Here is a 26,843-nt window from a genome sequence, read left to right on the forward strand (position 1 = left end):
TCAAAACTTGGTACTTTTTGAGGTTTCCCGCCAATAAGTTAGAATCGTACCACGTTGTTGCTAAGTTGGCACTATCCATTAACTGGGAAGTCACAGCTGCCTGGTCTGCTCCTGCGTGGTAAATTTGATGGTCGTCGGCATACATAGACAAGTTCGCTGTTAGGCAGTAGGATAGGTCATTCTGGAAAACATTCCATAACAACGGGCCAAGCGCGGAATCCTGAGGACAGCCACGACTCACGAATCGGCTCGAACTAACATGACGGCCGATCTTTACTTGATATTTCCGTTCATTTAAATAGCTGTTTAAAAGTTGAATAGCGCTTTCCTGAAAACCGTACGCTTCAAGCTTGTTCAGAAGTAGTGGTGGGTGTAACGAGTCAAATGCCTTTGACATGTCAGTTGAAAGTATGCTCACAACCTGTTAACGATCCCTCGCCAGTCTCCAATCTTCTACTAAATTGATCAATGTTGTTTCGCAGCTGTGAGCTTTGCGATAAGCGGATGAGTGTTGGTAAATGCGATTACCAAAGCCAGAGTTGATCTGCGCTCCAACCAACTTCTCAAGAACTTTACTTACACATGGTAAGAGAGTTATGGGCCGGTAGTTTTCCTTTGCATTCCTGTCATCCTTTTTGTATACTGGGGCCCAATGCCCATACTTCCATTCACTAGGCCATGCATTCTTGTTAATACAAGAATTGAACAAGGTGGTTAGTGGAGCGGATAATTCATTAGCACCTGTTTTTAAAGCCTTTGAAGGAATTCCATCAGTGCCGGTGGCTTTGTTTATGTTCAGCGAATCGAGAACTGCAAGGACTTGTCCCTGTGTAACCAATTCGATTTCGATGGTCTGAGTGGAATTCCTATTTTCATGTTGTATCCTCTGAACACAAGGATGGTCTCTAAAGTCCTCTATTGACTTTCTTTCAATCGCTGTACCGCCAATACCATCCGCCAAGGTAGCAAAATGCTCAACCAGTTCCTCAGCCACTTGTTGTTGATTCGTTATCATACTGCCGTTTACTTTTAAGTGGATGTCGTTTCTTTCAGTACAGCTCTAAGAGCCCAAAAATGGCTTGAAAGTTTTGAAGAACGCCTTGGGATTGATTTTCAAATCGTTTGACTTATTATACCAGTACTGTTTGATGGCGATTCTTCTTTGTTTAGTGGCCTCGTTTCTGGCTTTACGTCGTAATTCCCAATTTTCTGGCGTTTTGTCTTTCAAGTACTTGTCATTTACTTTGCGTTTAGTTCTAATCGCACTTTTCCAATGAGACGTCATGTAGGGCACATCTTTATCACGCACACGCATTTTTTTCACAGGTGCCACTTCGTCCAGTATATTGTTCATAAGTGCATTCCACACGTAAACTTGATCGTCGACGTCATCAAACAATTGTCCAACTTGCCATGGGGCAGAGGACAAAAGCTGTTTATAATGTTCAGGGTCAAAGTTCTTATAGCTCCTAAATGTGATGACCTTTGGTTTGTTGTGATCTATTTTCTGCTTCAGGACACCGTAAACAAGGTCGTGATCACTTAAGCAAGGATGGTAATTACCAGATAGCTGGAAGCTATCCGGTCTATTAGTGAGCAAAACATCTATTAAACTCTCTGTTATAATTATTCCACGCTTTTCCATTCTTGTTGGCTTAGTAATTAGACATTCAAAACCTTGTTCAACTTCCAAATCGAGAAGCAGTTTACCTTCAGGTTTGTCAGGGCGAAGTCTGTTCAGATTTAGGTCGCCAGTAACTACAACAAAATTTCCGTTCAAGCTTGCCCAGTTACAGACATAACTGAGTTCGCTTTCCAACAGTGTTTGATATTCGCCACACAGAGCTCTCGGGGGACGATAAATACCAACAATTACCATATTGTCCATATCTGTTTTGATTTCGAAGGCAATTATTTCCAGTGTCTTAAAGGATTTATCAGGTTTAAGCTGTGTCCTGTGTTGGGATAGCTCGCGTCGATCTTGGTCTCACTTACGAACATTATGTGGGCGTTGATTTTCTTGATTACTTCGGTCAGTTCTTCAAATTTATTTTGGATGCTGTTAATGTTCAAGTGGGCAATTAAGAAATCCTTATTGTGATGTTTCCTAAAGAGTTCTAGCTGATCGTTTTCAGAAGTAATTTCTGTGACATCTCTGTAAAGAAACTGCTCGAAGGCCGTATTTTGAGTTGTTTCCGCTTGATACTCCTCAGCTGGAATTAGTGTATCACCTTCAGAAACTTCTTCAAAGAAGGAGTCCGTTAGTGGCGGTAGAGCACAAGCTGGACAGGTCCAATCAATATCAGGCTGGTCTAAGTAGTACTGGAAAATAGTCCGAGACATATTGAGGCATTTAGCGTGTGACCAGTTTCCACATGTGGCACACAAGATGGCGTTTTGGTTGTTTCTAACTGCTTTGTGGCATTCACTGCATGGGTATTTCAACATAGACTTCTTCCCTTTCGGGCCAGGATTTATGGCCACGTCCCCGCACAGAAGCACATCCCTTTCCAGATTGAAGCTGCTTATTCCTTTGACCGTGTGTGGGACCCTCCGTGAAGTAAATCGTTTAGCACGAGGTTTAAATCTTCTGTGGTTTGTCAAATATGAGACGAATTCAGGTGCAATAAACGTCTTTGAGACGCTTGTAGCCTGGTAAGACCCTAAAAAGTCGCCACTTATACTCACTTGGATTAAAACTGCTGTTCCAAGCAGGAGTACTAGAAATTGTAGCGAGCTCGCCCAGGTCGGTCCAGCCGCCATGACAGCTATTATTGATATGGTTAAAATGTAAATATGTAAAATATGTAAATGTAAAATGTAGATATGGTTAAAATGGTTAAAATGTAAAATCTTCTGGATGTATTCTTGACTCTGGTGCAGCAGGGAACTGTTGAACTGAGCTAACTGTAAAATAAAACTGAAAACGGCACCTTGGGATTGCGCTTTTCTGTTAACGACAAAAACGAGTAAAACGCAAAAATCAACCCAAGTGGTTCAATGTCAATATTTTGAAGGAAATCACTAAAGAAAGCAAAAAAAAAAAAGGAATTTTGAAAGAGACTGGGACATGCTCAAACGAGCAAAAAACAGTGTCTCCAGTTTGATCAGGAGGACAAAGCAAGCTTATTCTAAGAATACATAAGCGAAAACAAAAACAACAGTAGGAAACTATGAAATCTCATAAAGAGTTTGTCACGTGACGATGATGAATCTCGATCGAGTATTGAAAAGTTGATTGATAGCGGCTATGTCATTACAGACAAAACCGGTATGGCTAAACTGTTATATACCTTCTTTATTGATTATTCAAAGAATTTGATTTCTATCCAAAGCACATATGTGGCTCAGCGCCCAAATGCCATGAATCAAGATGAACATGCACTTGCGATCCCGAGCTTAACTATGAAACGAGTCTCTGAACTGCTTTTGTCCACTCCAAGTCACAAAGCAACGGGTGATGATGGCATCAGCGCCAAGATTTAAAAAGATTGCTGCTCCTGCCGTACAACCATCTCTGACTAGACTTTTAGACTTTTAAATCTATGTATATCAAATAAGGTCTTTCCATCTGCCTGGAAAGTAGCTAAAGTAACACCTGTGTTTAAAGGAAATGGAAGCAGATCAGACCGTAACAACTACAGGCAAATCTCAGTCCTGCCAGTCCTGTCTAAGCTACTTGGAAGACACATTTGCAAACATCTGTGTGACTTCTTTACATCAAACGGGATATTTTACAAACTCCGATCTGGGTTTGGAAAGTCGTTCTCCACTGAGGCAGCTTTGATACGACTTATTGACGAGCTTTTACACAATCTGGACATGGACAATGTAACTGGCCCGGTGATGATTGAATACAAAAAAGCTTTCGATTTTGTCGATCATGCGCTTCGTTTACAGAAGCTCCGGGCTACTGGCATCGATAATGATTATTTCATTTGTTTCACTCTTTGAAAGTTATCTTAGTGATCATACGCAATATGTAAACATCGATGGGTGTCATTCAACTCTCAGAGATGCAAACCTTGGAGTGCCTAAAGGGAGTATACTAGGACCAGTGTTGTTTCTTATATTGGTAAACGATCTACCAAAGATACTGGAACATTCAGCAGCAGACATATAGGCGGATGATACTACTATCAGTGTTACTATTGATTATAGATCAGCACCCAGAGCCTTAAATCCAGTTCTTCAAGCTGATGTTGGTAAAGTTGCCCAATGGACCACAGACAATAAAATGGTACTGAACAGGTCCAAAGCTAAAACTATGTTAGTAGCTGGCAAATGTCTACATAAGCACCTCACTCACTGTCAATGTCAATTCAGTCGAACTCGAACAAGTCCAGTCTCATATACTGTTAGGTGTAATTATTGACACTTAATGCTTAATTTTAATAAGCATATTGATAATCTATGCAAGAAGCTAACTCAGCGTATTGCTGTTTTTAAAAAAAATCAGGCGTCATTTACCTTTAGATCAACGAATTCTTTATTACAATGCCATGATAAAACAAACTATATTGTAGGGCTCTAGTGTGTGGGTTTCTACATCTGTTGATAATCTTCAGGCCACAGAGGCGTACCGCACGCGTTATTCTCAATGCTGATTCTAGAGCAAATAGTGTAGATCTGTTTAGAGAACTTAATTGACTACCTTTTTTCCATGAAAGTAAGATTAATCAGCGCGTTAGTTTATAAACGTTTGTCCAGATTATATGTTAGAATTACTCAAACGAAACATCGACATAGGTTCTACTGAAAGGGAGAGTAGATATGGGTCTTTGAATCTAATTTGTCCAAAGTATAAAAGGGAGTCAGAAGGTGTAAGACTTTTCAAGTATCAGCAATTAGGTTTTGGAATTCACTTCCCAAAGAAATTAAGAGTAGATCTAGTTTAGAAATTTTATAGAAGTCTTTATATAAGTATTTTTTGGAGTTCTATAAAGATGTTCCTCACTGTACTATAGCTTAGGCTATTCTATTTTATTCTCATATATTTTATTTTAATTCTTAGATAATTCATATTTTAATTGTATAATCATCTCGTTTTAATTACTTCATTATTTATATTTGTGTTTATTTCTAATTTTTTTTTGAGGGCCACGAGTTTATCAGTATTTTATACAGTCATGTGCCACCCTCGACAAATAAAGTTGAATATTATTATTATTATTATTATTATTATTATTATTATTATCAGCACGTACGTCAAGCATGCGCATTGCTGGACGCACGTTTTTACGCCCGTGACAACATAAAAGGAACATTTTGAATTCATGATCAATTCTTTTCCATCACTTCTGTTCAATAGCAATGTAGTGTTTTTACCGATGGTAGGTTTGGTTTTTGTGGTAATGAGAGTTTTGTTTTTCTACTCTCGTCGACTGGTAAACAATAAGTAGAAAAGCATAAATATACTCCTTTGAAACTGTCATGTAACACACACCGGCAGTAACAGAGCAAAAGACTGAGTGACTGAAAATTATATGGACCGCAAGGGTTAGAGGTTTCTATGCTCTTCGTAAATGATACCAGTTAATAAAATCCAACAGATTCCACTCTTCATAAATATATATCCTCACATATATTTTATATTCTACATGTCTATGTTCCTGAACGGATTAAGACTCTAAAGCGAACTTTCCTGGTGAAAGTTGGATGGTGAAAATGTCGAATTTGTAAACGTTATCAAGGACACAACTGAACTGGGCTCGGCTGATGGAGATAACTCAGTGCTGGATCTTCTAAAGGGAATTACACAGAAATTAAGTATCTGGAATAAAGTGCGCCTAAATTCTGGGATTCTGAACGGATAAATTATCACGTTCACAAATGAATTACTAAACTGTAAAGTTTTGATAACAAAAAATGCGAATTCAATACGGTGAACATTTTCCATGACTTTCAATTCAAGCAAAATATTCATAATTTGAAAAGGAAGCCAGGCAAAAAGTGATGTTCCAGTTATGAGAGCTAGTGTCTTCGCCAATTTCACTTCTCTTTTGATATGATTCTGGTTGCGAAATGGCGATTTCTGTTTCTTCCAAACAACAAAGTTTGCTACACATAAAGTTATTAGAGGGATTCCAGGAATTAAAACAAGACAATAAAAGAAATGCTCCCTCCCTATCATATTAAGTATCCGTAACACCACTAAAGTAGTAAATATTGCCGCTATGATCCACGGTATGCTAAGAGCGCAGACGTAAACACGATAGTTCACAGTTCTGTGACGAAGAGGCCAACCGACGGCGCACATTCTTTCCAAGGAAATGACAGCAAGAGTATAGATGGACGTTATCCCAGTGAAAACGTCAGCAACCATGGAGATAAGGAACCATGCATATCCCTGTGATACAACTGCTTTTATATAAAAAGGGACAGCGAAAATCCCAACCAACAAGTCGGCAACAGCCAAGCTTATTAGAAGAGAATAAGAGCGTTTTTGGCGTCTCTGTTTGAAGAATATCCAGATGGTGAGAACATTTCCTGCAATGATCAAAGTCACCAATACACCAAAACATATATCCCAGAATATGTTCCATGAGTTAAAATCCATTTTGCTGGGCGCTGTTTTTCTTTTGACCTGCCATGGAAACAAACCTTTGCCATTAAATCTGAACAGTAGAAAATTTTTGGGAGCAAAAATACTTTAGCAAATGAGCATTTAGTATTTTTTAAACGATACTATTTTGTGTTATTTAGAATCAAGTTAGTAATACTTTTTACATCGTCAAACAAAGAAATCAGACAGTCCTAAAACAAGAAACAGAAAGTGTACATTATCAATATAATTCAGCGGTTTATTACAAATTATTTTACTGGAACATGATAATGTTTACAGCTCAGCAAATCGAATCTTGGAGGAGGTTCGACATAAAAAAAAAAAAAAAACAGAAAAAAAAAAACATGGGAAGCCCTCTTTATTTCTATTTATACGAGTCATCGGTCAGAACTAATTTGTCTCACAAAAGTTATACAAAGACACAAACCGATAAGTCACGATGTTCAACACGACTTTGTAGGCTCTTAACTAAGTTAAGAAGCTGAAGCTGTTAACTTCAAGGCTTCCCTTGAGGTGGATCTCATTAACGTCTAGCTCCTTTAAGCATCACGCAAGTTTTATCATACAAATACACCAGCTTGCTTTTTTAGAACATACACATTCTGTAGCAAGAAAGTACTTTGAATTTGATTACTCATTATCCATTTGCTTACCTTTGGTAGAATGGGTAAAATATAAAACGTCCTGGATGTATTCTTGACTCTGGTGCAACAGGGAACTGTTGAACTGGGCTGAATGCAAAACGAAACTGAGAAAAGCAAATGATCACGATAATGTTCGCTTTAGAAAAATTAAAAGGGGACGTCAATAAGGTTGATTGCTATGCTTACAGATGTGAGCAAGCTGTCACTTCTTAACGATAGTGTGCTCAAATATTGACTAAATGCAGTGGCTATTAAAACGTTTAGTTAAATATAGGCTCTTTTAATTTGTCCAGGAATGGTGTAGCTGTTTTCTGTTGGCTTATATGGTTTTTGAGTGGGTAGTTCAATCAATTGTCTGAAGCTTATCAACAGCGACCTCAGAAAAAATTTAACAATGGAAGAAAATTAAGAAATTGATGCTAATATCCAGCATTTTGAAGAGACGTTTTCCTAGTGACTAATTTGAATGGTGCCATCTTTGCTTCATTTCTAAAAATAAAATCAAAGAATTTGCCTGAAAGAATGATCTAGTCGTTCAAATAAAACGAGCTGAAAGAGTCGTTTGAATGGATCGAAATTTTTTAAAATTTTCTTTTCTCCCAAGTACGCAGAATTCTTAACTCGTACAAACAGATAATCGAAGCGTTCGAAACGATCCTTAAAATTCTTCGTACGGGTTTCATTTCTTTTTGAACGTGAGAAAAACAGCTCCTCTAGACAATTCACAAACATTTTCAGACCAAAATTTGACGAGACAAAACCGGAAGAAAAAGATCAAGAAAAACACTTTACTGTTCCAGTCTTCTTGCAGGGCTTTTTTTGTCGCTAGAATAGGGCACATCTGGAGCGGAGGTGGAAAAAAATCCATAATTAATGCGAGCTTATTTATATTTTGGCGGTATGCTCGAAGATTGGCAGCTCTTTTTACTTTCTGCGAAAGCTGGTCGGATACAAAAATAGTCCCACCTTCTCGATGTAGTAAATAAATTTTGGCTAAATTTATTTTGTTTTTGCAAAAAAGTGGGGGGGGGGGAGGGGGGGGGGCCTCCGGTCCCTCCTTCTGCGCGGTCCCTGAGTCTGGGAGCATATGTCAAGAATCAGTGAAAAATTCTGCGAAAAACTAAAACCACGTATCTAGTTATGTTGAGAAGACTCTGTAGCTTGAATCTATAGCCGCTACGGTACAAACAGTAGGCATAAAATCCGACATGGTAACATGGTAACAAAGCTGGGCCTGTAAATAACACAGCGGCTAAACGTCAGTCGTGCGTGAGGGGATCAATTCTGGCTGGCCGCACCCCAATTTCTCCGCGAAAAATTTCAATGGAAGACATAAAAGCAACCACTGTCTCGCAAAAAAAGCGAAAACAGTTGAAACTTTCAGGGATTCTCTAAAAGAAAACAAACAAAACTCGAGACTTTTCGAAAATGAATGTTATTCAAGTACGAGCAACCCTGTTGATTTACCATTCTGTTTTGAGCTCACCGGAAAAGGTTATACGCTTTTAAAACACCGTGAATTATTGGCTTGCGTGGTTGATTGTAACTCGTTTGAGACCGCTTGCTTCCTAAAATCGACACACCGACACAGCGGCAAAATGGATGCACTTGCTCGGTGGATAAGGCACGTTCGTTCCATTTCGTTGCTAATGATCATTACGACGTTGCACATGCGCAGACGTCTGACGCTGTGTCTACGCTGTCGCCGCTGTGTCGAAACGCCAGCGAACATATTGCAAACATATTGAAAACATATGCCACTCTAAAGAGCGTCACAATAAACTTTCTCAAGATGAAAAATCCTCCGACGGAAATGTGAAAGATGAATCTAACACGAACACCATAGAAGGAAAACCCGTGACTGATCGTTTTCCTGCAGACAATGAAAAAATTGCCAAAGATGTTGGTGACAAAAAGGTACTTACATCTCTGCTCTGTGAAAATGATCCTGAACTTGAAACACGATTGAGTTCCACGAATAAGCATTAACAGTCCTTGAATAAACCTTTTCACGATGGCAATCTTTGACAGAAGGGTCCCTTGAAGATGCTAAAGCTTTAACTGATGTTTTCTTAAAGTGTTGGAAAAGATATAACAAATCTGTAGAGACAGATTTTGCTTTGGCTATGGTAATAGCATAAAGTTGTTTACGATATAATTGTTGATCGTAGAAGTAATTACCCAGAGATAACAACTTGGGATAGGAATGTTCGCAAGGATACGGAGAAAGAAGAACAAGGCAATCAGGAGCAGGCAAATGACAACACTCTTGTCGGTGATGAGAACATGGTGAATTTAGAACTATTAATAATAGCTAAGAAGTTGACAACTTAGTTCTATTAATGATTCATGTGGAGGCAGAGTATACATACCAGCTTCACAAAGACGTCATCCCTTTGATGATGAATGGTAAATACAGACCTGATGGTTACTTCGGCTTCATTGTGGGATCCAAATTTTGAATTGACCTTAGTGAAAAACATAAACTGGACTCTAATGTGACCAAACTTGTGAAAAAACTAAATTGAATCGAACTTCAATACTGTGAAAGGTATGATTAAACCAAAACTGCTTTACCAAGTCGTTTGAGTTACCGCACTGCGCATGTTTTCTATGCTCTAATGAGTGCGGTTTTCATACCAGACTGTGGGTTTATCTACCGATCATCCGCTCTTTATTGACATTTCCTATGTTTCGTCAGTGATTTTAGTCGGTGACCTTCCTCCTATGAGTGCTTCGCTTTTAATGTGTGGTATTGCAAAAAAGGTACTCCATCTCTTTTTCAGTTTACAGGGCTCATCTAATAATAATGAGATAGACCATGCATATTTAACCTTCCTTGTCTCAATTGCTATTTTCATGCAAACCACGAAAGGAAAGAATGAAAAAGAAAGATTACAACAAGAAGAATGTATCCAGCAGAAAGGAACCATTTTTTAAGACTAAATCTGCGATTTTATGATTACTCGTTATCTTTGGTAATTATTCGTCAGATGCCCTGACATTTTAAACTCCTAAAGATGAAAACTGATTAACTCTCTTTTCTATCCTTTTTTATGTAGCCATAGTTATGGATGTTGTTGACGTCTCGCCGCAGTCTACCATCAGATCGTGGACGTGTAATGATGTGAAAACCTGGCCCAAGATTGTTGAACTGAAAGACAGGTTAGTAGTAGAATGTTTTTTATTGTTATTCTTATCCAGATTCCAAAGCGTAAACTGATGTTAAGTATTGCTACTCTCCCCTGGAAAGATGAAATAGAATGGCATACCACAACAGCCTGCCCCCAGGTATTACGTCAGGTTTCGACAACCTCCTTCCCAGGCTCTTTCCTCTTTCCTGGAACATTGATTTTCAACATAGACTTTATTTAGTTCTTGTTCAATGCTTTTGTTCAGATTCGTCTTGTACAATGCGCAAGCGCAGTGGGTCTAACAAGTATATATAAATACAGTAAATGGTTTGAACCCGGGGGTAACATGTAATAGTGTAGTTTGATCGTCCGGGTGAGTGTAGTCCTGAGAAGGACTGTTGTCGGTAGTGGTGACTGACGTTTCGACAACCTGAGCGGAAGTCATCATCAGAGTCAAGTGAAAGGTTGTTGTCAGTCGAATGTACTTAGTCCGGTTTGTGTACACTGATTGGTCAGTTTTGCCGTGATGTTATTGGCTGTAAGACTCAAGTGGCGTAGGTCAGTCGTGATTGGTCGGTTTGGATCTGTTAGTGAAGTTAGGTCGTTCTGTTCGGTCCGTTTGTAATGTTAATGTCGTGGATGAGTCGTTTGTATGGTGCCGGTATTGGCTTACACCTGTTGAGGGGAGTCTGTTCCAAGTTAGTAAACCAGCTTTCCAGGGTCAGTCGTTGAAAGTAGTTGGTGCTGTAGGTTAGGCATTGCGCAGAGTCCCAGTCAATACTATGGTTCGTAAGTCGGTGATGTTCAGCAATGTGATTGTTGACATCGCCTTTCCTCGTCGCTCGTTTGTGTTCGGTCAGTCTAGTTGCGAGGTTTCTGCCAGTCTCACCGATGTAGGAGGCGTGGCAGTCGGAGCAATTGATCTTATACACTGCTCTTTGTCTGTTCCTCGGTTCGTCTCTGTCTTTGATGTTAGTCAGTTACTGACGTGGTGTGGTAGTAGGTTTGTGAGCGACGCGGATATTGAATGTTTTTAGGATGCGTGAAATGGTCTCAGATACATTGTAGTGCCAGTTGAAGTGGAATACTTGTAAAAAGCGATTTCACATCAAATGACACTAGTTTGTAGACGTCAGGTATCTGTACAGTCTTCGTGGCGTTAATGAAGTCCTCGGTGGATTGTAGTTTTCGTCTGGATTTGTCGGTGAGCGGTTGTAGTATTGTCGTTAGGTACTCACACAAAATATATATACACTTTTTTTTATATTCCACATCCATTGTAGCAGTGTCTAGAAAACAGAAACTCTCTGAATGACAGCCGTACGTGATGGTTCGATTTGCAGCTGTCTTAAGGAAAAGGAACTCCAGAAAGTTAATAGGTAAAAGCGAACTTTCCTGGTGAACGTTGGATGGTGAAAATGACCCGGTGATGATGGAGATACCTCATTCCTGAATCTTCCAAAGGGAATTACACAAAAATTAAGTATCTGGAATAAAGTGTGCTTAAATTCTGGGATTCTGAACGGATTAATTATCACGTTCACAAATGAGGGTCTGAATGGGGGTACTTCGATAACACTAAACACTTATTTTTTTGACTGTATAAAATTAAACAGTTAATTTTCAGCCATTTTAACACTAACATTAAAAAATTCGTTGTAACATTATTTTTTTGCCATAAACAAACAAACCACACCCTAAAAGGGGAAATATCTATGTTGGGCCTATGTTTATGGTCTCAAAGAGGTTTTTTTGACCATTTTCCAACAATTTGGGATTATTTCAAGACTTCCGAAGAGTGAGGAAGATATCCGAAAGCTGCCGAAGATTTCCGAAAGCTGACGGAGATGTCTGAAGGCTGCCGAAGATGTCCGAACACTGCTGAAGATGTCCAAAGACCACCGGATATGTCCACTGAGACTGCCAAAGATGTCCACAGACTTATGACTGACGATATTTGAAGACTACCGCAGATTTGGCTTGTAAAAGTCATAACAATTCTATTCTTAAAGCGCTTTTACAGCGAGGATTCACCAACCGTGACAACTTAGAGAGAATATATTAGTAACAAATCAGATTACGATATTCAAATCAAACAGCCAATGGGATAGAACATCGAAATGAACACTAAAATTAAGCAAATTTACGGACTGCCATCCGTTGTATGAATACCTCAGTATGATTGGTTGGCTTTGTGAGATGGTCCCAGTTGGTGTATCTGCACTGTAAACAAAAAGAGATAAATACGAAAGTTACAAGGAAAACGAAAGTTAACATATATGAGTGTTTAAATTTGACTAGTAATGAACGCAATAACAGAATATTCTTTTACCAATAAGATCGGCTACAGTGCTCACAATGTATAATGGTCAACAAAAATGACAGACATGTCACTCCATCCTGGCCAAAAACATTTTATTATATTCCATACCTGAATAGTCGTGATTGTCCTAAGTGTTTCTAGAGATCAGGGCGGAAATGAGTGCGGGTGGTGCGACCAAATCTGCTGAATGTTATGTCTGTATCATTATCCGCATCGCTCTCCGAGTCGGTGTCGAACTCATCCTATTGCTCGGGGAGGTCTGTCACGTCACCAACTGCGACAACTCCGAGCATGCTTTCGTCAACAAGGTGATTCTCGGTACTTCGTTTGTAGCTCGTGGAATATTTGTATCCTGGTCGACTCGTTCTTCATTGTCTGTCCCTGGATCATCTTAAACATCCTCTTGGAATGTTACTCTAGTACACGATGGCGTACTGGAATATACAGCTGGCGGCAGGGCTCCCGCTTTGTCTTTTGTTGATTCGCTTCTTACTGTCCTTGACAGGTCGATACCTGTCAACCAATTCCTTCATGGCTGCCTCAATGTTGGGGTCAACGTTATCAGCTGGAGGAGGTTTCACCAAATCTACGTCCCGTAACTCCACACTGGATTTAGGCACTGGATAATAAGACTTCTCAAGTGTGAAGTACTTCGCACCCCACTTCGTTGTTCTCTTTAAAGATTCCTTTAAAATTGTTCCAAAGTCTTGAGCATACTGAAGAGCGGTGAAAGTCTCGTTTTTGAAGTGGGAGACTACATGAAGGTTCTCCACCTGAGTTGTTAGCAGCGTACGCAGGTCAATGTCACCAAGATAGTCCTCGTTTACATTCTTAACGTTATCTCGTAGCTGTTCCATACCTCTTTCGAGAAGCACCAATGACGCCTGTGTTTAGCTGGAAACAGTTCCTTCAGGGCCATTTATTGTTGCCGTTTATTTCATTTTATAGTGCTACTTTACTTCAGCGACTGTGTTTTTAATATAAGCATTTACAGATGAAACATTGCACACAGCATCTTGAAGAGATAATTGGACCGCGTCGATCATATGTGCACCAATTCCAAAACTATCATAGAGACATTCGAGGTTGCGAAGAAAGGACACTTTGCCAGTAAGCCCCGAAGCTAGTTTGATTGTTTCAGCAGCTATATCGGAAACAAAAAAAGTTTTTTACAAGGAAAAGATTGCATGAAATTGTGTAAATGAGCAGACTCGACTGTTGCACTTAAGGGATTAAAGGTCTTAACCTTTTGATCTTTGTAGTCGGTGAAAACAATGTTGTCCTCATAACCATGCAGCCTCCTGATTTCCTTACAAGAATCTGAAGAATTCCGCAAGAGTCGCTCAATCGAGGTTACAACCATATAACCCTCCAATCATATAACCATACAACCATATACTCTAACCGCTCCAGCTGCATTATGCTTCTCTGTTCATCATCTGCACACAAGAGGATATCCTTACTTGCCGCACAGATGGAAGTTGATTTATTTAAAGGTGGGTTAATCTGGACAATTTGTTTTTTCAGTTTTCGACTTGTGCAGCTAAAGATCTCAGATGTGTCGTCAACCGCTTCTGTAGAACTGAACCTGTACCCTCAAGTGACAATCTGAAACGACTAAGCTGCGAGAGCAAATCAGCTCGCGTTTTTAGGCGTCCGGGTTAGAAAAGTACTTCGTATTTCAATTCAATGAAACGGATTGCTGAGGAGCCTCTCTCTGCAACAAGAATACGCCATTGGTAAAGCATTGATCCCGCAAATCCTTGAATACTTCCCTTCGAACATTTACATCGACTGGTCGGTGTAAAAGCAGTTCTACGAGACCATCGAGAGTCGAAATCGTAGTCTAACGCCGTACTTTGCCTCGGGGCCCAATTTCATGTGCAATTGGTCTTTTGCAAACACTACTTTGGTTGGATTTCCAGAAGCGATACTTTTCAGGAACTATTGTGTGGATTACCAAACGTATCCCCTTAAGTACATCTAGTACTGAGGGTCTAGTAAGGCGCATTATCGGTTCTAAGGACAAGAACATTTCAGCTTTGGCTCACTGTTCGCGAGTGATTTTCTTGCAGAATTTAAAAGAGCAGACAAAATTTGAAGATCCTGAAAAAAAACTTTGGGGTCTCCTTTCAAACACTAAACAGTTTTTTTTTTTTTCAAGAACAGTAAACATTCAAAAAAAATGGCCAATTTAACAGTAAACACTAAAAAATATGGACAAATAACACTAAACCCCATTCAGACCCTCACAAATGAATTGCTTAACTGTAAAATTTTGATAATAAATAGTGTTAATTCAAAGACAAAGAGGCCAACCGACGGCGAACATTCTTTCAAAGGAAATGACCGCAAGAGTGTGGATGGACATTATGCCAGTGAAAACGTCAGCACCCTTGTAAATAACGTACCATGCTTGCCTTTTGGGCAGCTAGCCCTTTCGCAAGCAGAAAAAAAAGAGCTGTTTTGCTCTTCGCACTGCCACACTGTAGAAGTTTTGCTAGGTCACCGCAACAAGTGAATGATTAACGTGCATCTTAGAATTTAGAAACAAATTTTTTAAGAAAAAAAACGGCGTTGAAACTGTGAAACCAAAGTTCTCAGTGGACACACTAAACGACAACGTCGACAACGCGAAAAGCTGCCAATGAAAGCGCTTCATTCTCGAACTTGCCGCCAAAAACATTTCCCGCCGGAGTATTTCTTAGCAACTGACAGGGTAGATATTCATATTATTAAAGGGGATAAAAATTTGATAGCTTTCATTAGTTTGCTTCATATTAGAAATTACTGCATTCAGAAGTTCATTTTTCAGAAGAAGGTTTTTCTGGGGGTCGGTTTTCCTAGTCAAGTTTCAAGTTCACGGGAAAGTGCCGAGTCACGCATCAGTGAACAAATTTTGCAAACAAAAATTATGCAAACAGAAATTATGTCAATTTACGGTTCACCTTGTTACAAGTAACCAAAGGTTTTAGGTTTCAAAAGAACAGAAATGTTCCTTTCATTTCTGGCAACTTTTCATCTAAAAGATTTTCGTGAAAAGTGAAAACAATACGATATGGCTTATATAATTTCATCAACAAACACTTATGGTATCGGTGTTTAGAATAAACCATATTGAAACGTATGTGACCAATATTTGGTAAAACCATAATAAATTACTCACTGGAGTTCACGATCAAAATCTTTTGTTTACGTTCCTCGCAAATGATTATGAAGCAACATTTAGAAAAATAGCTGTCTCTGAATTAGTGAGAATTAGTCACGGCAACATTTACCTCCAAAGTTTTTTTCAGTATGTGCTTTTACTGTATGCACGGGATCTCAATATGTCTCGTCTGACATGTAATGCGATACTTTGTCTCGTTTATGCAGATTTCGCTTCATGGGAGCCACTTTCGGTCCGCATGAATTGATTAGGAATATAAAACATTCGTCTTCCAGTACTTCTGTAATTTTAATTCTCCGAAAACTCTTCACCTGCCCTTCGGGTCAGTTAACCACAGAATCCACTGGCCCGATCGCAAAATCCACTAGCCCCGGGCTATCGGACACGACTTTCTTTGCACGCTGCATTAGATCTTGGACGTGTAGTGATGTGAAAACCTGGCGCAAGAATATTGGACTGAAAGACAGTTTAGTAGTACAGTATTTTTTATTCTTATCCCGATTCCCAAAGCGTAAAGTGATGTTAAGTATTGCAACTCTACCCTGGGAAGTATGAAATGGAATGGAATACCAAAACAGCCTGACCCGGTAGTACTTCAGGTTTCAACAACCTCCTTCCAAGGCTCTTTCCTCTAAATTCTTCGGAGCTTGGAATAGGCTGAGGTTTCGCTTTTATTTCTCGCTTTTGCCAATTTTCCACTGGTGATAAAGGGACACTATGAAGCAAATCAGCGCTTTAGCTTCTGAAATAATTTTGCTTTTTAGGTTGGATTCCAACACTTTGCAAACTGTTAAATGGTCACATTTTGTTGCGTCTGCAAGATCTTAGAAGAGAGGTAGGGGTTGTGTGTTCTTGAGCACGTGGAAGACTGCATATTTTTAATAGAGGCGCGGGTGCAAGTCATTGCAAAATTACGACCCTTCTCTCCTCATGCATGACTTTCACATACATCCCCTGATCTAAAATACCCTGATCAAAAATCGTGTCCCTATTCTGCAAAGCTTGAGCCCGTTTGAAACGATTTAGTTTTAATTTAAAGTACATGGTACCATTATCCCTGTTGTATCACTAAAATTGTATAAATTACCTGATCCTGGAACATTGATTTTCAACATCGACTTTATTTAGTTTTTGTTCATTACTCTTGTTCAGATTCGTCACGTACAGTGCGCAAACGCAATGGGTCTGACAAGTATGTATGTATGTATGTATATATATATATATTTAGCAAACAGATTCTAAGTTGCCTTGCGTCTGTTCAGTAATAGATCATAGATGACGTCATCTATACGTCTGTCCTCCAATAGATCATAAGTGAGAACCAATCAGAATAAGTGCATAACTGAACTTATTATATAAATATATGTGTATATTTTACATTCCACACCGTTGTAGCAATGTCCATGTCCCTTAGCGGTGTAAAACCTTAATGCGAACTTTCCCAGTGAACGTTTTATAGAGAGAATGCCGAATTTGTCAACGTTATCAAGGACACAACTGACCCGGTCCCGGCTGATGGATATATCTTAGTGATGGTTCAAGGAAATTACACAGAAATTAAGTATCTGGAATAAGGTGCGCTTAAATTCTGGGATTCTGAACGGATAAATTATCACGTTCACAAATGAATTGCTAAACTGCAAAGTTTTGATAATAAATAGTGTTAATTGAAAAACGTGAAAATTTTGTGTGACTTTCAATTCAAACAAAATATTTAGAATTTGAAAAGGAAGCCAGGTAAAAAGCGATGTTCCTGTTATGAGAGCTAGTGTCTTCGCCAATTTCACTTCTCTTTTGATGTGATTGTGGTCGCGAAATGGCGTTTTCTGCTTCTTCCAAATAACAAAGTTTGCTACACACATAGTTATTAGAGGGATTCCAGAAATTAAAACAAGACAATAAAAGAAATGCTCCCTCCCTATCATATTAAGTGTCCGTAACACCACTAAAGTAGTAAATATTGCCGCTATGATCCACGGTATGCTAATAGTGCAGACATAAACACGATAGTTCACAGTTCTGTGACGAAGAGGCCAACCGACAGCGAACATTCTTTCCAAGGAAATGACCGCAAGAGTGTAGATGGACGTTATGCCAGTGAAAACGTCAGCACTGATGGAAACAAGCAACCATGCATATCCCTGTGATACAACTGCTTTTATATAAAAAGGGACAGCAAAAATCCCCACCAGCAAATCGGCAACAGCTAAGCTCATGAGAAGAGAGTAAGTGCGTTTTTGGCTTCTCTGTTTGAAGAATATCCAGATGGTGAGAACATTTCCTGCAGTGATCAAAGTCCCCAATACACCAAAACATATACCCCAGAAGATGTTCCATGAGTTAAAATCCATTTTACTGGGCACTATTTTTCTTTTGACCTGCCATGAAAACAAACCTTTGCTATTAAATCTGAACGGTAAAAAATTTTTGGGAGCAAAAATACCTTAGTAAACGAGCATTTGGTATTTTTTTAAACGATACTCTTTTATGTAATTTAGAATCAAGTTAGAAATATTTTTACATCTTTACAAAAAGAAATTAAACAGTCCTGAAACACGAAACGTTAAGTTGAGTCGGGTGACGGTCCCAGTTGGGCTGAAAGCGTACGGATCCGGTAGAAAAAAATTTAAGAAAAAAACTTTCGAAATTTAACGACAGAAGAAAATTAACAAGTTAATACCAATACCAGCATTATAAAGAGGTGCCATCTCTGACCTGATTTCTAGAAATAAAGTCAAAGAATTTGCTTAAAAGAATGATGTTGTCGTTCAAATAAAACGGGCTGAAAAAGTCGTTCGAATGGATCCAGATAATCGAAGCAGTCGAAACGATCTTTAAATTCTTCGTACGGGTTTTATTTCTTTTTGAACGTGGGAAAAAACAGCTACTCTAAACAATTCACAAGCATTGTCAGACCAAAATTTGACGAGACAAAATCGGAAGAAAAAGATCAAGAAGAACATTTTACTGTTCCAGTCTTCATATGCTACACGCTTTGTTGTCTCTATATCTCACCTGTAAACAAGCTCTTTTTCAACAACAGCTACTGTAAGGTTGAGGAACAGCAGTGGTTCTTCAATTAAAGGGCGAATAGCTTTCTACTATGGATGATGCCCGACACTTATTTTAATGCTAAGCAGAAGAAGAAGAAGAAAAAATCCATAATTAATGCAAGCTCATTTTTATTTTGGCAGTAGGGTCGAAGATTGACATCTTTATTTCCTCCCGCTAAGGCTGGTTGGATACGAAAATAGTTCCACCTTCTAGGTGTAGTCAGGGAGCATATGTCAAGCAAGAATCAGAGAAAAATTTGGCGAAAAACTGAAACCACGTATCTAGTTATGTTTAGAAGACTCTGTAGCTTCAACTCAATGGAAAACAGAAGAAGCAACCGCTCTCTCGCAAAATAATGTAGGCGAAAACAGTTGAAACTTTCAGAGAATCTCTTTAAAGAAAACAAATCCAGGGAAAGGAAAAGCTCCAGACTTTTTGGACATGAAGCTTGTTCAAGTACGGGTAACCCTGTTGATATACCATTCTGTTTTGACCTCACCGACAAAGGTTATACGCTTTTAAAATACCGTGAATTATTGGCTTGTGTGGTTGATGGTAACTCGTTTGAGACCGCTTGTTTCCTAAAAGAGCGTCAACCAAGATGGCTTATCGACACACCAACACAGCGGCAAAATAGGTTCACTTGCTCGGTGGATAAGGTGCGTTCGTTTCATTTCGTTGCTAATGATCATTAAAATATTGCACATGCACAAACGTCTGACCGCTATGTCTCCGCTGTCGCAGCTGTGTCGATAGCGCAGCAAACTGTACATTTTAGGATTGGTTGCTCAGGGTGACTGAAGCCAAACAATATGGCGGCTACAACGCGCAAACGATAATTCACGCGAGTCATCAGTGGCTAGTGTTGTCAATGATAGATAATAACCTTAGTTTTTATGACCAATGTAAAGTGAAGCCTCTAAAACAACGGGAGAGGCAATAAAAACTCAAACACTAAACAAACAGCAATTGAAAACAAACACCACTCTGAAGAGCGTCACAATAAACTTTCCCAAGACACAAAATCCTCCGACGGTAATGCGAAAGATAACTGTAACGTGACCACCAGAGAAGGAAAACCCGTGACTGATCGTTTTTCTCGAGAAAGTGAACAGATGACCAAAGATGTTGGTGACGAAAAGATACTCGTATCTTCGTTCTGCTATAATGATCCTCAACTTGAAACACGATCGAGTTCCGAGAACCAGCATTATCAATCCTTGATTAAAAAGCTTTCAACGATTGAAACCTATTTGACAGAAGCGTCACTTGAACATGCTAAAGCTTTAATTGATATGTACTGAAAATGTAGGAAAGATCAAAAAAAACTTTTGTGACAGATTTTGCTTTGGCTGTGGGAATACATAAACTTGTTCAAGATATAATTGTTGATCGTAGAAGTAATTACCCAGAGATGACAACATGGGACAGGAATTTCGTAGAAAAGGTTGTGGTTATTCATCGTGGTGAATAACAATAAAAGCTAAGTTTTTTTTTTTTTCGTTTGTCTCACAATGTAGTCACGTGTGATGTAGATCGCGACGTTTCGACTGCATACTGCTAGTCTTCTTCAGGCGATGAGGTCGATCTTCATCTTGATCTTATAAAGCATGATGCTCACAGCAGAGCGCGGGCGCAAGTTCTTGCAAAATTACGACACTTCTCTCCTCGCGCGTGACTTTTACATACATCCGCTGATCTAAAATACTCTGATCAAAAATCGTGTGCCTATTATGCAAAGCTTGAGCCCGTTTGAAATGATTTAGTTTTAATTTGGAGTACCAGGTACCATTATGGCTGTTCTATCACTGTTCTAGCGTTTTTAGAGACACCAGGAAACGTTGGAACATGGTGGCCGTGTATGTTTTGGACCGTCATTTCGTCGTCGAAATAGTAGTTTTTTAAATTTTCCATTAAAATTCTTTCGGATGGGAATTATCACTTATAAGTTAATAGCCCAGACTTTTTTGTTGTTGCTGTTGTTGTTGTAAAATTAAAACACAATGTGAAAAGAGAACCTTTAATTAAATGAACTTTGTGCCCGAAGAGTCTCTAGTTTTCATTTTTTCAATATAATTTGTTTCAGCGTGACACTGGTAGTTTATTATAATTTTCCCTGGGGCTTTTGGCTCGGAAAGTGGAGCGGAGTTGGCGCCAGAAACTGACGCTATTTGTTTTGGTCGCTGTGTTCCCAACAGCAATTGATGTTTTTACACTTTTTCTCTAGAAAACACGAAAAGGAGTATGTTGAAGCTATTATCTTCAAGGTTTCTCTTGAAGTGGAGCTCATTAACTATTGGGGCCAAAATCACTCGTATGTGTCCAACGCACAAACGAAATTTACTAAAGTATTGAAGCGAAATTAACATTTGAGGCAGTTGAAACTTGTACGAGGTACGGGCCAAATGGCAAATCAAAGACGATGTAAAGCGACGTAAAGTGATTGATAAAGGCAGTATAAACAGTTAGGCGGTTCAAGCAGTTAAACGGTAGATCTGAATGAATAAAATTTACGGTAAAGAACTTTACGAATGACACAAACAAAGAAAAATTATGGAGTAAAAGGTAACAAAATATCGATGAAAGTAATGTCCGTGAAAACAAAAGAACTCCTTTGATTGCTTTTCCACCTTCATCGCTGAATTTTTTTTCTTCCAGGATAAGCTGCTGAATGATCTGCTTCCGGACCAACATATGAGACGTAAACGAAAACAGATCCGAGACTGTGATTATCACCTTCTTTGAATCGGAAGTCCGCGCTTGGTGAAATGTCGGGCAACTCCTTGATAGGGTTAAATATTATTCTGGAGTCCCAACTCAACGAAAAATGTCACTTAGGAATTATATCTAATGTATGCAAATTTTCGTGACCGACGAGAATCAATGACCTTCCTTTGAGGTTTGAGCTATTATCCCAAATTCCACTCTGCGAAACCGCCTTACCGCTTGTTCACAATACAGCCGATGTTACTCCTGTCACAGTGTATGTTGTGTGCCAAACGGATCTAATTTTCTCTAATTTGCCAAGGACACGTCAGTTATGAGAAACCTCATTTCAACCTAAATTCATTTGGTATTATTGGACAAATCAATAAAAAAAATTACAAAACAAGAAAAAACTATTTCAATTCCAGAGAAAAAGCACCTGTAAGTCAGCAGGTTGTTTTTAAAGGCGATTGCAAATAATTCTCTCTGACGTTGAGTTCAACTCAATTTTGCGCGAGAGCAATAATGAGCAGCATTATTTCCTGAATAAAGAAATGGAGCAAGAAGTTCATCTGAGATTGACGTTGAGGTAAGAAGAGAAAAGTTTAAAGACGTTTACTAAAAATAAAACTCGGATCACTCGTAAACAGAACGAAATAAGATTTGAGTTTGAAAAGACATGTTTTTACAAAGGCTATGCAAATTCACCACAACTAGACTTGTTTGTCGCAGAAACAAATTAAAAAAAAATTCCGGCGCGTCAGAAATAAGAAAATAAATTTGAAAGCAACAGGTTGACGAAAAAACAAAGTAGAAAAATTTCTGACGCGTCAGAAACAAGTTGAAGAAAATACATTTGAAAAATTTCTAACGTGTCAAAAACAAGAAAATAAATTTAAAATATGAATGTTTCTGACACCAGAAGCAGTTTGAGGAAAGTAAATTTGATAATTTTCTGAAGCGTCACAAGCAAGTTGAATGAATTTGAAAATTTCTGACGCTCAGAAACAAACTAACGAAAGCCATCAAATTTTTATCCCTTTAATAATATAAATATCTCCCTTGTCAGTTGCTAAGAAATACTCTGGCGGCAAATCGGAGAATGAAGCGCTTTCACTGGCAGCTTTTTGCGTTGTCGACGCTGTCGGGTTGAAAATGTTATGAAACAATTGGTTCATGAGTCAGCTGTGCGTTCATCAAGATATGAAACACTTGGGAAGTTTGCCTGGAGCAACTCTTACGCATCTTTCGTGCTCTCGAAACTTCCCGCGTACCTCATATCTCGATGAACGCACACTGACGTATGAACCAATTGTTAAATGATTAAGACTGCATCTCAGTAAAGACTAAAGAAAAATACTCAAAAAAGCTCAAAAGTCACCATTTAACTGGTTTTCCGGAATAGATGCTTTACTTTTTTCGGCATTGATACATGTTTGGTTTTCCTTCGCGATGCTTCTTTGGTTTTCCTCGATAAGAATTGTCGTTTGGCTTTCTTCCCTCTTCACTGACTTTTTGTTTTTTTCTTCAGTGCGTATTCTCGTACTTTTGAGTGTGGGGGGTTTCCTCAAATTTTCTAAAAATTTTAATTTCAATTAAAAATTTGGCAGACATTCATTTTCAGCATATTTGCATATTTTTGTAAAATACATTCTATATTCCTTATCCATTGTAGTAATGTCTATGTGCCTGAGTGGATTTAGACTCTAAAGCGAACTTTCGTGGTGAACGTTTGATTGCGAAAATGACCCGGTCCCAGCTGATGGAGATACCGCAATGCTCAATCTTCTAAAGGGAATTACACAGAAATTAAGTATCTGGAATAAAGTGCGCTTAAATTCTGGGATCCTGAACGGATAAATCATCACGTTCACAAGTGAATTGCTAAACTGTAAAAATTTGATAATAAATACAGTCAATTCAATAAGGTGAAAATTTTGTGTGACTTTCAATGCAAACAAAATATTTAGAATTTGAAAAGGAAGCCAGGTAAAAAGCGATGTTCCTGTCATGAGAACTAGTGTCTTCGCCAATTTCACTTCTCTTTTGATGTGATTCTGGTTGCGAAATGGCGTTTTCTGCTTCTTCCAAATAACAAAGTTTGCTACACATATAGTTATTAGAGAGATTCCAGGAATTAAAACAAGACAATAAAAGAAATGCTCCCTCCCTGTTATATTAAGTATCCGTAACACCACTAAAGTAGTAAATATTGGCGCTATGATCCACGGTATGCTAATAGCGCAGACTTAAACAGAGCTCTGTGACGAAGAGGCCAACCGACGGCGGACATTCTTTCCAAGGAAATAAACGCAAGAGTGTAGATGGACGCTGTGCCAGTGAAAACGTCAGCACCGATGGAAATAATGTACCATGTATATCCCTGTGATACAACTACTTTGATATAAAAAGGGACGGCAAAAAATTCCCACCAGCAAATCAGCAACTGCCAAGCTTATGAGAAGTGAGTAATAGCGTTTTTGGCGTCTCTGTTTGAAGAATATCTAGATGGTGAGAATATTTCCTACAATGATCAAAGTCACCAATACACCAAAACATATATCCCAGAAGATGTTCCATGAGTTAAAATCCATTTTACTGGGCACTTTTTTTTCGACCTGCCATGAAAACAAACCTTTGCCAGTAAATCTGAACGGTAGAAAATTTTTCGGAGCAAAAATACCTTAGTAAACGAGCATTTAGTATTTTTTTAAACCATATTCTTTTGTGTAATTTAGAAACAAGTTAGAAATACTTTTTACATCGTTAAACAAATAAATCAAACAGTGGAACGCGGTTGGCGCCGAAAACTGACCCCATTTGCACGGGCCTTAGTTTTGGCCTCTGTGTTGTTCCAAATAGCAATATGTATGTTTATATTTTTTTGAAACACGAAAAGGATGATGTTGAAGCTGTCAACTTCAAGGCTTCTCTCGAAGTGGATCTCATTAACGTCTAGTTCCTTTAAGCATCACGCAAGTTTTATTATACAAATACACCAGCTTGCTTTTCTAGAACATACACATTCTGTAGCAAGCAAGTACATTAAATTTTGATGACTCATTCTTCATCTGCTTACCTTTTGTAGAATGGTTAAAATGTAAAATCTTCTGGATGTATTCTTGACTCTGGTGCAGCAGGGAACTGTTGAACTGAGCTGACTGTAAAACAAAACTGAGAAAAGCAAATTGTCAATTAAGAAAAATTGATGTTCGCTTTGAGAAAATTCAAGGGGGACGTCAATAAGGTTGATTGCTATGCTTACAAATGTGAGCAAGCTGTCACTTCTCTACAATAGCATGCTCAAATATTGATTAAATGCAGTGGTCATTAAAACATCATGCTGATTACAGGCTCTTTTAACTTGTTCAGCAATGAGCTAAAGCTATGGTTTTTTGGCGGGTAGTTCAATCAATTGTTTGAGGCTTATCAACAGCGGCCTTAGAAAAAAAAAAACTTTCGGAATTTAACAATGGAAGAAAATTAACAAAAATAGCATGCTCAAATATTGATTAAATGCAGTGGTCATTAAAACATCATGCTGATTACAGGCTCTTTTAACTTGTTCAGCAATGAGCTAAAGCTATGGTTTTTGGGCGGGTATTTCAATCAATTGTTTGAGGCTTATCAACAGCGGCCTCAGAAAAAAAAACTTTCGGAATTCAACAATGGAAGAAAATTAACAAAAAATTCAACGGAAGACATAAAAAGCAACTGCTGTCTCGCAAAAAAGCGAAAACAGTTGAAACTTTCAGGGAATCTATAAAAAAATAATAAATAATACTAGGGTAAGAGAAAACTCGAGACTTTTCGAACATGAATATTATTCAAGTACTGGCAACCCTGTTAACTTACCATTCTATTTGACTTTCGACTTTTAAAACACCGTGAATTATTGGCTTGCCTGGTTGATTGTAACTCGTTTGAGACCGCTTGCTTCCTAAAAGATCTTCAACTATTGCTAATCGACACACCGACACAGCGGCAAAATGAATGCACTTGTTCGGTGGATAAGGCACGTTCGTTCCACTTCGTTGCTAATGATCATAACGACGTTGTACATGCGCAGACGTCTGACGCTGTGTCTACGCTGTCGCTGCTGTGTCGAAAACGCCAGCAAACTTTACACTTTAGGCTCAGGGTGACTGAAGCCAAACAATATGGCGGCTACAACACACAAATAATAATTCGCGCGAATCATCGGTGGCTAGCGTTGTCAATGATCGATAATAACTTTATTATTTAGGACCGATGGGAAGTGGAGCCTCTATAACAACAGGAAAGGTAAAAAACCCATGTAAGGTCAAACAGTAAACAAACAGTGATTGAAAACAAATCCCACTCTGAAGAGCGTCACAATAAACTTTCCCGAGATGAAAAGTCCTCCGACGGAAATGTGAAAGATGTATCTAACACGACCACCATAGAAGGAAAACCCGTGACTAATCGTTTGCCTGCAGACAATGAAAAAATTGCTAAAGATGTTGGTGAAAAAAATATACTTATATCTCTGTTCTGCAAGAATAATCCTCAATTGAAACACGATTGAGTTCCACAAATATGCATCACCAGTCCTTGAATAAAGCTTTTCAGAAGCGGCACTTGAACATGCTAAAGCTTTAACTGATATTTTCTTAAAGTGTTGGAAAAGATCTAACAAATCTGTTGAGACAGATTTTGCTTTGGCTGTGGGAGTAGCATAAACTTGTTTACGATATAATTGTTGATCGTAGAAGTAATTACCCAGAGATAACAACTTGGGATAGGAATGTTCGCAAGGATACGGAGAAAGAAGAACAAGGCAATCAGGAGGAGGCAAATGACAACACTCTTGTCGGTGATGAGATCGTGGTGAATTTAGAACTATTAATAATAGCCAAGAAGTTGACAACTTAGTTCTATTAATGATCCATTTAGAGGCAGAGTACACATATCAGCTTAAAAAAGACGTCATCCCTATGATGATGGATGGTAAATACAGACCTGATGGTTGGCTCAGCTTCATTGTGGGATCCAAATTCTGGATTGACCTCAGTGAAAAACATAAACTGGACTCTAATGTGACCAAACTTGTGAAAAAAAAATTGAATCTAACTTCAGTAAAGTGAAACGTATGGTTAAACCAAAATTGCTTTACCAGGTCGTTTGAGTTACCGCACTGCGCATGTTTTCCTGTGCTCTAACGAGTGCGGTCTTCAAACCTGATAGTGGGTTTATCTACCGATCATCCGCTCTTTATCAACATTTC

The 26,843-nt window shown here is 38.7% G+C and overlaps 2 protein-coding genes and 2 pseudogenes across 2 annotated transcripts; all 4 read right to left on the reverse strand.

Moving 5' to 3' along the window:
- Positions 1–5,629: 5,629 nt before the first annotated feature.
- LOC131780682 (adenosine receptor A2b-like) lies at positions 5,630–6,559 on the reverse strand. The gene has a single exon (XM_059097290.2). The coding sequence runs from the start codon at positions 6,557–6,559 to the stop codon at positions 5,630–5,632; it is 930 nt and encodes a 309-aa protein (XP_058953273.2).
- Positions 6,560–13,082: 6,523 nt separating this feature from the next.
- Positions 13,083–13,586, reverse strand: LOC136279325 (uncharacterized; annotated as a pseudogene).
- A 3,775-nt stretch (positions 13,587–17,361) lies between these two features.
- Positions 17,362–24,748, reverse strand: LOC131780678 (adenosine receptor A3-like). Its single transcript, XM_059097285.2, has 3 exons — positions 24,675–24,748; positions 18,851–18,967; positions 17,362–18,213 (listed from the first exon to the last, which is right to left on the reverse strand). The coding sequence occupies exon 3, from the start codon at positions 18,184–18,186 to the stop codon at positions 17,362–17,364; it is 825 nt and encodes a 274-aa protein (XP_058953268.2). The 5' UTR covers positions 18,187–18,213; positions 18,851–18,967; positions 24,675–24,748.
- Positions 23,302–24,189, reverse strand: LOC131780676 (trace amine-associated receptor 1-like; annotated as a pseudogene).
- Positions 24,749–26,843: the final 2,095 nt, after the last annotated feature.

This window comes from Pocillopora verrucosa, chromosome 3 (assembly GCF_036669915.1).
Source record: "Pocillopora verrucosa isolate sample1 chromosome 3, ASM3666991v2, whole genome shotgun sequence".
Lineage (NCBI taxonomy): Eukaryota > Metazoa > Cnidaria > Anthozoa > Scleractinia > Pocilloporidae > Pocillopora > Pocillopora verrucosa.